Genomic DNA, 12,552 nt, shown 5'->3' with positions numbered 1-12,552 from the left:
AGCTCTTCCAGAATGTACCTTAGCTGTTCATTGCACCGTGAGAAGACGAAGAAGATACAGAAAATAAAAGTCGGATCTTACCAGTACCTCAGAGAAGGTATAAGAATTGTCATGTACGCCATTAAGTGAGTAACTCTTATCACTTTTACACTATAATGAGCCAGAATGAATATCTAACTCTTTTCTAGGAGTATCGATATTCAAATTCCGGCAAGCCAATCTAAATTGTTTTCTTACATACGTCTCTGGAGATCAAAACCGGGATGTTTCCTTAAAAACGTCACTGTCACTTCTATGTATCAAATGGTTCAAATGGCGCTGAGCACTTTGAGACTCAACTGCTGTGGTCATCAGTCCCCTAGAACTGAGAACTAGTTAAACCTAACTAACCTAAGGACATCACACACATCCAAGCCCGAGACAGTATTCGAACCTGCGACCGTAGCGGTCGCGCGGATCCAGACCGTAGCGCCTAGAACCGCTCGACCACTCCGGCCGGCTTCTATGTATCCTTCGAATGACTTGCTGTTCGGTCTGTGGTGGCTTTGATGATGACGAAATCTAGGTTCATTTTCTTTCTCCCATTATCTTCAGCAAGAAATTGGGAGTGGAGGAATGTGATACATTTGATACTGATTTGTTGATCAAATTGTGGATGGGGAGCGTATCCTAGATAGTCCGTTTGCTGCTATTAGTGAGGAGTATGTTGAATTTCACAACGAACGATAGCCAGTGTAAACCAAAAAGAACCAGAATTTCCATCAGCTACGTCCAGAGTAAAATTAATCCTGCAGCCACGGAAGAATAAAGGTCCATGTAATACATCTGCTTGGGGTGTTCCATTTCCTCCAAGTTTATTTTTGAGGCTAATTGTATGTTTGTAGACAGGCATACGGTGGCAGCTTGTGCATGACTTCACGTTTTTCATTTTTTAGTGTCAATTGCCACTTTTAGCATCAAACAGATATCGTTTATAAATCATTTTGCAATTGGTTTTGATCTTTTGGTGACTTCAGAAGACGGTAAACTGCAGCATCATCTGCAAACATTCAAAGAGGGCTCTTCAGATTGTCTCCTAAACCGTTTATATACATCAGGAACAGCAATAGACTTACGTAGCTCATTGATTTACAGTCAGTGTGAAAGATAAGGAACGAAATACCAAAAGCGGTTGTTGTTACACATTAAACACCTGCAGATCATCTGATGTTTGTCGTGTGGAAGATTCGTAACATCTCCAGAGGCGCAGCATGTCGTTAAGGGAAAATGCTTGTTCCATCCTGTAAAGCACTATTTTTCTGTGTGTTGTCTGAGAGAATACAAATGCTATAACATGTATGTGAGTGGAATGTGCTTTCAAATTGCTCTGTTGAATGCGAACAAATTACAGACTACTATATTTCCCATGGTGACCAACGTCAGCAGCAGCTAGAAACAGAAGTCTTCTCGTCCGTTTCGCTAAACCTGCTAATACCCAATACAGAAACTCGTCTTCGAGACAGGTACATATGTTGGATTTAAGTAACGGCTATGTATTGCTTGTCTCCCAGCATTACTCGTTTCAAATGAGAGCGAAGAGTTGGAAGTGGCGGAATCTTATTTATTAAGTAATATAAGTATTTTCAAACATTTGGTTAAAGCATTGTTAAAGGAGACCATGATTTAGAGATTTAAAATATTTTTAAAAATTAATGCTTTAGAAAACAGACTTCAGAAGGACTAAAAGAAACCTGATGATGGTCTGTCGTTTGACTGCAAGGGCGGTAGCGTTCTCGATTCCCACGCCCGGGTTCCCGGGTTCGATTCCCGGCGGGGTCAGGGATTTTCTCTGCCTCGTGATGGCTGGGTGTTGTGTGATGTCCTTAGGTTAGTTAGGTTTAACTAGTTCTAAGTTCTAGGGGACTGATGACCATAGATGTTAAGTCCCATAGTGCTCAGAGCCATTTGAACCATTTTTTTGACTGAAAGGTAGTTTTATTAAATGACATAATACTGTTTTGGTAAATCAAGATTTTTAAATGTTTGTTTAAAGAATAATGAAAGAAGTTACGTGTGTAGAAGAGACCTGGACCCATTTGAAGTTCTCTTATTTACTATGGAGTGGTAAGGTAGAGAATTAGAAACCAGGTTTTAAATTGTAAACCACTTCCAGGAGCAGAAGCACACTCTTACCACATGCTTTTAGTTATCAAAAGTGAGAAGCTGAATGCGAGAAGCTAATACCAATTGCAGAAAGGTAGGAAATGAAGAAGATGGGCTCTGGGTTGGCTAAAAGTTTCAAAGGGAATAATAGGCAATGCCGAAAGGAAACAGGAGAATGTAATAGAATATAAGATGAATGTCTAGCTTGGAGAGATATTAAAGGTAGAGAGAAAAATCGAGACAAGAAGTCAAGACGCAGAGAAATTATTGGATAAAAGTAATTATTGGATAAAACACGAGATACTAAATTTGATTGACGAAAGAAGATATGGGAATTTAATAAGTGAATCAGGAAAAAAGTAACACAGACGCCTAAAGAGTGAAACTGAAAGAAAGCGCAAGGCTGCAAAGCGGAAATGTCTAAGGAACAAATGTGAAGTTGTGGAGGCATGCGTGGGGGTAGAACTGTAGAGACGTAAATACCTAATCGTCTTACCTCCTGTTCAAGTCCCGTCTACAAATTTTCTGTCTGCTGGAACTTGTTTGGTTTGTACATTTGCTCTTATGTCAACGTGTAATTCAGGATTAAAAAGGGACTAGTGTTAACAAATGAGTCCAGCCGAGTGACAGGAGACTACCAGAGAGCAAAAGCCGTGCGGCGGGACTCACCGCACTGGTGGACGCTCTCGTCCTCGCCCGCGGGGCAGTCGGGGACGCCGTTGCAGAGAGCGCGCTCGGCCACGCACCAGCCGCCGCCGCAGCTGAACACGGCCGCCGCCTCCCGGGCGCGCCCCTCTTCGCCGGGCGACGTCGCGTTGCACGACCACCACGTCGGCCCTCCGCCGCCAGCGCTGTCGTTGCCGTGGTCACCCCCTGCCAGCACAAATTGCGAACACTTGCGGTACTGAGCAAGTCCAGTGATCGAACGTCTAGAGGAACTGCAGAAAATTTCCAGTTTAAACGAGCATCGAAGATAATGTCTAGCTTCATACCTAAAAATATGAACTTCAACACATCACGTTAGGGCGACAGGAAACGGATCTGGAAGAACAAACATTGAATGTCGAAGGTCACACTATGAAAAAGAAAAAAACAATGAAATGCACTGAAAATAAAAATCTGATAGTTCCGAGTAGGACTCACGTTCTGAGGGTTCCGCACACACTTTATTGCGCACTACGTGACGCCTCCGAATTTTTTATGGGAAAACTCTTAGAACTTTTAAATAAAACACCCCTCATAAATATTCTACATCTAACGAGAGTCCAGTTTTTTGTTACCGTCACTGTAGAACGTTTTACTTTATTGACGGAGGCACAGCCTCACCTCTGAAAGATAACTCCTCGAAGGTTTTCTATAAATTTTGAAAACAAATAAGTCGGATGGGTTCAAATGGTTGAAATGGCTCTGAGCACTATGCGACTTAACTTCTGGGTCATCAGTTGCCTAGAACTTAGAACTAATTAAACCTAACTATCCTAAGGACATCACACACATCCATGCCCGAGGCAGGATTCGAACCTGCGACCGTAGCGGTCGGTCGGCTCCAGACTGTAGCGCCCAGAACCGCACGGCCACTCCGGAGTCGGATGGGGACAAGTTGGGACTGTACGGAGGATGATCGAACCCAAGGCGTCGGATTGTTGCAGATATCGCAGAGTTCATGTGTGGACTGGAATTGTCACACTGAAGGAGAGGATTCTCCATGGGCGAACGACCTATTCGAATTCGAAACTCTATTACTGCACGTTGTTTCCCAGAAACCGACATACTTACGTTACACACCGCCACGTTACACACTGCAATTTGGAGCCCTCTAGTGGCAGCGGGTTGCAACTTGCGTCAGCGAAGCGTAAAAGTTGACCATGTAATGCACTACTGGCCATTAAAATTGCTATACCAAGAAGAAATGCAGATTATAAACGGGTATTCACTGGAGAAATATATTATACTATAACTGATATGTGGTTACATTTTCGCGCAATTTAGGTGCATAGATCCTGAGAAATCAGTACCCAGAACAACCACCTCTGGCCGTAATATCGGCCTTGATACGCCTGGGCATTGAGTCAAACAGAGCTTGGATGGCGTGTACATGTACAGCTGCCCATGCAGCTTCAACACGATACCACACTTCATCAAGAGTAGTGACTGGCGTATTGTGACGATCCAGTTCCTCGGCCCCCATTGAGCAGACGTTTTCACTTGGTGAGAGAACTGGAGAATGTGCTGGCCAGGGCAGCAGTCGAACAATTTCTGTATCCAGAAAGGCCCGTACAGCACCTGCAACATGCGGTCGTGCATTATCCTACTGAAATGTAGGGTTTCGCAGGGATCGAATGAAGTGCCTTCAGTGCGAATAAGAGCTGACCGAGACGTGTAACCAATGGCACCCCATACCATCACGCCTGGTGATACGCCAGTATGGCGGTAACGAATGCACGCATCCAATGTGCGTTCACCGCGATGTCGCCAAACACGGATGCGACCATGATGATGCTGTAAACTGAACCTGGATACATCCGAAAAAATGATGTTTTGCCATTCGTGCACCCAGGTTCGTCGTTGAGTACACCATCGCAGGCGCTCCTGTCTGTGATGCAGCGTCAAGGGTAACCGCAGCCACGGTCTCCGAGCTGATAGTCCATGCTGCTGCAAACGTCGTCGAACTGTTCGTGCAGATGGTTGTTGTTTTGCAAACGTCCCCATCTGTTGACTCAGGGATCGAAACGTGGCTGCACGATCCGTTACAGCCGTGCGGATAAGATGCCTGTCATCTCGATTGCTAGTCTTACGAGGTCGTTGGGATCCATCATGGCGTTCCGTATTACCCTCCTGGACTCACCGATTCCATATTCTGTTAACAGTCATTGGATCTCGACCAACGCGAGCAGCAATGTCGCAATACGATAAACCGCAATCGCGGTAGGCTACAATCCGACCTTTATCAAAGTCGGAAACGTGATGGTACGCATTTCTCCTCCTTACACGAGGCATGACAACAACGTTTCACCAGGCAACGCCGGCCAACTGCTGCTTGTGTATGAGAAATCTGTTGGTAACTTACCTCATGCCAGCACGTTGTAGGTGTCGCCACCGGCCCCAACCTTGTGTGAATGCTCTGAAATGCTAATCATTTGCATATCACAGCATCTTCTTCTTGTCGGTTAAATTTCGCCTCTGTAGCACGTGATCTTCGTAGTGTAGCAATTTCAATGGCCAGTAGTGTACATCAACAGATACTGTGAATAGAATAAAAAATTGGTAGGCAATACTTCCCAGTACGCCCTCGTACATAGACAGTTTATCTACAAGTTTCGGAGAATGAGTTTTCGAGTCTTGAGTGATGGCCGTATCTTTTGATCGCATTGCCTTAGAAGCTTCAATTTTTTACGCCGCCAAGGGACTGTACACTTGAATATTTGGCATAAATATCAATTTCATATCTCTAGCTCTTCCTGAGAAAAAGGGATCTTAACAGACGGACAACAAAGTGATACTGTAAGGACCCGTTTTCATTGAATGAAGTACGGAACCGTACAAAAAGATGGAAGAAGAGAAACAAAATGTGAACATTTAAATTCTTGATGATAACTGATTTAGACGTTTCTTCATGGTCCAAGGAATACTTTCCTGGTTGACATTTCGTCGCCTACTGCTAGAATTATTATTAAAAACGATGACGACGGTTTTTTGTTTATCCTACGTTAAACGCTGGGAAAAGGGCAACTAAAATTCATTTATTAATAGACCAGATTGCAGCAATAATATAATTTGTTCTGCGTATTGTAGAAAGCCTTTATTTACTTCAGGAGGAGGTCGAGCAGTTTCTACAAGACTATTGCTACTTGAATGGCTTCTGCAGTTTTAATCGACGATCACAGTATGGGGCGAGCAACGCTGTGTTCTGACCTTAAGTAGACTTCCAGCAGTGGCTATCTACGGAACATGTCGAGGGGTGCATTCGCCGATAACGTTCACTCATGGCTGCGGCTGGCAGCGAGTTTCGTTGGCTTGCGCTGCAGTGTTCAGGTACCAGCTGTAACCTTGGACTTTTCGCTTCGGACGAAACCACAATTCCTGTCACGTGATTAACATTTGCCTTGAAGAAACAGATACTCCAGAATTCAGCGTTGGACAGTAATTTATTAGCTTCCTTTTTACTCCCACACTGGGGCAGAAACATTTGTTAGTAAAGACTGAGGTCAGCTATCAAAAATTAGTGAAAACTCTTAGCATCTATATGGATGAGAATATTTTTCCTTTGTAGACAGTATTTCTTAATTGAATTTCATAATGAAACTATTTAATTCCAATCCCAACGGCCATTATTAAACAAATATCACCAAAAATAGCCATGCACAGCCCGTGCTGCGCGCGGAGCATTAATATACATCTGGGAAAGACGAAGTAACACCAAATTAGGCTTTTCGTTTTTCTGTTGTGGTAATAAATCCTACATCATTGTGAGAGGACCCTTCAATTAGGAGATAAATAATTAATTAGTAAGAGCACACTGCTTCTCAATTTTCTGTATTGTGCAAAGGCTGATATAACATGAAATACACCCGTCAAACATATTCCAAATAGTAGCTATGCAGGAGAAGCAAACGCTGTAATATCAGTCTACACATATTCGGTACACATCTAAAACACCAGACACAAACGTTGCGATATATATAAACACAGTGGCTTCCTCCGTCCTTAGCACTGCTCGCGCTATGCAAGTGATAATGTCACCCTTAAAAAACTCTGCGATAGAGGGATCATATGTTGAAGTATTCCAATCAAGAAGTGTCAACAAGACACGCCGAAAAAAATTTTGTGTAACGAGCACTTTAAGGGACCTTCGGAAATTACACAAATAGCCAACGTATATATTTATTTGATGCTGTTTATTACTGGTGTATTCACGATTTTCTCAACACCAACTAAGTCAGTGTAGAACTCTTAGTTAGAATGTAAAAACTGTATATCCTTTACATCTTAATATAGATTAGGTTCACGTACCAAGTACTGTGTGTCGGCAGAAGGCGTCGATCTCCTATCGGGATAAGCGAAAGAATCTTTTCGTTTGTTGGCTATTAATTTGGCTCACTGTCACCGCAGAAAAGAATTCTAATCAACGCTGATGTCATTTACCTTCATTTTATGTTTAGAAACACCAGCTAGAGTAAAATCTGATTAGTGAGAGATGGCGAACCTCAATATATTAATACCACCGCAGGGCATATGAATGACATCTATTTACAAAGGTCCGAAGAGCGCAAAACCTGGATTTCAAACTAAATTGGAAGAAGTGACAAGTGATTTTACTTTCCCACCAAACAAAAAGATCGTTAGAATTCTACAAAAAATTTCATCCTATTCTTGTGAATGAAGAAGTGTGGTACTTGCGTAATTCGTCTTTCTACACCCATCCTGATAGTTCAGATCAGGTACTGGTGTAGTCAAATAGACAAATATTCAAATCTAACGCAGACAAGCATTCTTGAGTAGTTATAGTCAACCGTCTAGACTTTTCGCTTTTTCTGGGGAGTATTATTACATTGCAATAAGGGGGCTTAGCAGAACGAAGAGGGCAGATGGAAGATTAGCTCAGATTACGAATAGGAGGGAGGGAGGGAGAACATCGGCGGTTCCCTTTTCAAAAGAATTCATTCAGCATTTACCTGAAGCTATTTAGGGAGATAATGGAAAACCTAAATTAGGGTGACCGGATGGGAAATGGATTGGAGGGTATAGAGGCAAGCGGAGTCCTTCAGCGCCAAGCGTCGGCATTATCTGCCAAGTTGAAGGCCTCGTACAAGTTAACCCCGGTTTTTCGCCATTTTATGTTACGATATTCGGATGCCGTCGAAAAGAATAGGAGGCATTTTTTCGGTGAACTATGACATAATTACTTTCTGACGGGATACTGAAATCACTTCGCACTTCTTCGCAATTATTTTAGGTAAAAGATTTTGCGCCAGTCTGGGTACTGAAGGCCGATTGTCATTACTCTGGGCGACAGGAGTATCGGTATCTTCAGGTCTCTCATTTACATAGGTGTGAAGGTCGTAGGCATTGATTTATTACTTACAAGGAGACTGAACTGATGACATGATATTAACATACAAGGAGAACAATGAGTGACCGAGAAACAATTCTATTAGGTCTTTTGAGACATGCTACCAGGAGGATTTCTTATTCCCAGGGGCAACACGCTGCTGCTGCTTCTCAAGTAGCCTGAAAATCATTTAAGTGTACTATGAGAAAATTTTTTGAACATTACGTGAAGTTGACCATACCAAAGCCTTTGCTGAAGTCTAGTAGTGCCAATATTGTGATGTCATCGTTGTGTGTGGCATAGTTCGAGTCAACAGTGCCTTTATAATAATATTGGCAGACTATTCTTGTATGACTGTGTTATAATGAAGGATGTGCTTGTGTGTTCTGTGGCCAATCACGATGTGACTGCAGTACATGCATATATCTCTTAACATCTTTATACGTGCGTTATTTGTGCTACTGTGTTTACGAAATCCGGATTGATGTCTGTAGTATAATCCGTGTCTGTAAAAGAATTCATTCTGTTGATCGTGAACAATCTATTACAGGGCTTTAATACACCGGGTACATGCTTGTATTGTGGTAAGATGTTGATGGTAATCGTAAGATGATTGTGGGTTTCCAGTCTTCAGGATAGGTGGGAGAATGTTAGTGTAAATTGAATAAAGATGTAGTACTGCGGTTATATGAACAGAGCAAATTAGTACTTGTTAACAAATACTAGGATGTGGAGTGAGATTCAGCATTTGAGACATATTGTTTACAATATCTAATGTTGTAACTTTATTTTCTGATAACATTTAATTTTGTAGACACCTTACGTGTTTCCTCTACTGTATTAACCCGGACGAAAAATTTCTGAAGTGAACGAAAAGAAAAGGATGCAAAATTTCAATATATGTTGCTCTCTTTCTCTTCTCGCTCTGTCTCTTTTCGTTTTATGTATTTATGAAATACGAATGGATATTCTGATCCACTGAAGGAAGACCAGGAAATTGTAGCTAAGGATGAACACAGCCGTGAACTGTAAGAACAAACTTCACCACCTTGACGGTTTTCACCTTGATAACATATTATTATCGACTTCTCTCTCGCGCAGTATCACGCCATTACTGTAAAAAAGTATGTAAATATTCTACAATAAATCTACCTTGCGGCTTACTGCAGTTATGAAGACTATCCGAAATACTAAATACGCCGTAAGAAAAGAAATAGTTACTCTTTAATTTATTTTTGCTGTTAGTATATTCTCTATTTAGTGTAAAATATAACTGATTTTACATCTATGGAATGGAATAATATTTGAGCTATTGTCTAAGTTCTCAATTCATACTTGTATGTTTCCTGATTATGTTCGATATTTTGCAATAAATACTCGTAGAGTCGTTAAATATTCCTACACATTTTTCGAGGACTTCAATAGCGCTATGTTTCAAACATTAATGGCGTACTAAAGTTTAGGCTGCTGCTGCAACTGGCGTTCATCAGAATTCATAACAGAACTGGGTCAGCGCAACTTGATAACTGTTGCGAAAGGCTGTAAAGTTACAGTTGTAGAATATTTCACACTATTCTGTATTGCGTTGTTCTTACACTTAACAATAATGGGATTACTGTATCTGTCGTCTGCTTATACTACTCGAAGGGCGTTCCAAAATTTTGCTTCCTTACCGTTAAATATTTAGCTACAAGGACTTACAAGTGTACGTAGGATGGACGTTCTTTTCTAGAACAACCCTAGGAATATTAGTAGTTTCACTTCACTGTAGATCAATTTTGCAGGAATGTTTATTTGTCATGGTGGTACAATTTGAATAAAAATAAATATATGTGGAGGGTGAACCAGAAGTCTACTGCCAACCTTTCAGAGGTTGTTCAGGGATACTTCGTGATTATTTTGAGATAAGGGACCCACGGTATCCAGCAGTTTGTTATAGAGGTATTGCATTTCATCTGGTTTCTCATCGCAGCTTTATGTCTGTATTGCACGGGAGATAGTGCACAACTGCGCAAATGTCGGTGGTGTGCACTGAGTGTCTTGTTTCAATTCGCTCATGGTACCTGTCCTCATTAACTTTTTGCCCTCAGGTCTGTATTCATTACTGATTGGTTCTGTATTTGTTTTCCGGCACTCTTAGTTATGCGTTAACAGTGACACACGGCAGTAACTGCTCACAAGCTTTTCTGGAGAACAGAGCAGTTAGGCGATACTACATAATGTATGGGTTCTCTGAGTGCAATGGAAGAGCGGCACAACAACTTGTAGTGTTATTGCTTATACTAAGAATAAAAAGATGTAGGTGGTGTGACACATTTATCGTGTGTTATTGTCACCATATGCTCATTTTTCATAGTAGAACTTTTGACTAATAGAATAACAGAACGATTGCAATGTTCGTACATTCTTAGAATGTGCGCTCCGTTTAGTTTCTATTGATGGTTAATCAGTTTACATTCCTCATAATTTTAATTTTAGGTCACTTATGTTCACTATTGGATTAGGAATGGTCTACTTTCTACATACATGTTTGATGAAGTAAGCAAGATACTTTAAGGTGGACGTAAGACTGAATTATATTCTGATGAATGCTGGAATACTTGTTGATATCATTAAATATTGCTATTCTGACGCCAGTTTAAACACTAGGTGCTAAATTGCTTCAGCTAATGAAGCTTTAGATAATGATGACTAAAATTTTCCCGTACTATTGGAACGCACGTTGTGTGAGTGTATTTTTTTATACAGTAAGATCTTAGCTGACAGTGTTACATCTTTATATGGTACATACGTATGAATTCGAACTGACAGTAATCACTACATATTTTTAAAATCTTTACTGGTGTTATGTAACATAAGAAAAGGACAGTTCTGATTAAGGCACCTAGAACAGAATTGGTGTATTGTCCTCAATTCCCAGAAACTTTAGGAATGTTGTATTTCACATAATAAATGAATGAAATATATTTTGTAAGGTGTTTAGCAGAGTTTGTTAGTAGTTTGATTAGAGGGCGTGTCCATTCCTCCTAAACATTTTTTAATACAACGATGTTATCTACTATGACAGTGGACCATATCGAAATACTATATGATTTGACAAAATTATTTGACACTCACTATGTAGCTACAGCGATGTCTTCATGCTTTCACCTACTCTCTTTGGTTTTGTGATTGAGTCAAAGATAGTAAGATACCATACGTCAAGTTGGTACCTAAAATATCAATTATAGGTTGCTCTGTGTTCTCGTGTTGTATATTTCGTCACCAGTTTTCCATCTTTGACGATACGTTCACGACTGAAGATCACATGTCACCTCAGACTTTGGGTGTGCTTCGCCACGGATTTGTTGTGTGCTATAAGTGCTCATGATTTATATTTAAATGGACAAGTTGGTTTGCGACATGATGCCTGATACTGGATAGAAATTGTTATACATCTGATTATGATGTCACAATGTATGTAGTCAATTGACTGTGAATGGTGATTCCTATGTTAAGAATGTTTTTGTTATCAGTAATTGTGACTTCCTTTGGTCTTTTCCTTGTATATAGATACCTGAAGATGAAATGTCTAATAAAGTGACATAATAAAGTGACAAATGCAGGTGTGAGATAACCATTATTTTTCAAAAATCTTTCGTTTCTTACATTTATCATTTATACGTTTTAGTGAAAACTTAGACTGATTTCATAGCTCTTTATTTTTATTTCATTTTACAGGCGAGTATTTGATTGATGGATTTGCCATTTTAGACCTGCATACCAGTATTGGTGCCGTCTGTCTTCAATAGCCCAGGTGTTACCAAAGGACGCAACTTCTCATTTGCTTTATCTGGACGACTCCAGACAGAACGTGGCCCGAATGTGATAATACTGCTTGGAAGCTGGATTGTATCCATCGTCGCGCTACACTCCCGAGACATTATGTGCAAACACAATCCTGAATTGAGCCATATCCTGCTAGAGCATTTGAAACATCTCAAATGTTATGCAAATAGTAAGATTACCTCGAACTATTAGGTTCTCACCACTACAAAGGAGGGCCACTTAGGACTTTAAGCTTGAAATGTGGAATTAGTTGGCGATCTATATTACAGAGATCCTGGAGTCTGTAATTACAATGGGTGTAACCAACAATGTGACTGTTACACCGATTCCTTTCACCTCCGCTGTCATACCGAATTTTGAACAGCGTTATAAACATTCTAGTACAAGCAAATGATTTCCGGAACTTGTTTATATATTTATAAAATAAATATATGGCCTAGAGGTTGTACAGTAAAATTCGTGAAGGCAAACGACTGCAAGACGGAGGTTAATGTTACACAATGGCCAAAAATCGTATTTTAGCCAAATGGCAA

At 40.7% G+C, this 12,552-nt stretch overlaps 1 protein-coding gene across 1 annotated transcript in view; it reads right to left on the bottom strand.

Annotated features, from left to right (window-relative positions):
- The window catches only part of LOC126456273 (G-protein coupled receptor GRL101-like), a 568,827-nt gene extending 556,737 nt beyond the window's left edge, over positions 1–12,090 (bottom strand). The window contains exons 1-2 of the mRNA XM_050092025.1: positions 11,955–12,090; positions 2,812–3,015 (exon numbers count right to left, since the gene is read on the bottom strand). Coding sequence (XP_049947982.1) covers positions 2,812–3,015; positions 11,955–12,090 — 340 coding nt within the window. The remainder of the gene's footprint in view (positions 1–2,811; positions 3,016–11,954) is intronic.
- Between the last annotated feature and the right edge of the window lie 462 nt (positions 12,091–12,552).

The sequence above is a fragment of the Schistocerca serialis genome, chromosome 2, assembly GCF_023864345.2.
Source record: "Schistocerca serialis cubense isolate TAMUIC-IGC-003099 chromosome 2, iqSchSeri2.2, whole genome shotgun sequence".
In the NCBI taxonomy this organism is placed as follows: domain Eukaryota; kingdom Metazoa; phylum Arthropoda; class Insecta; order Orthoptera; family Acrididae; genus Schistocerca; species Schistocerca serialis.
The sequence above is the reverse complement of the archived record's forward strand: the minus strand, read 5'-3'. Positions and strand labels throughout refer to the sequence as shown.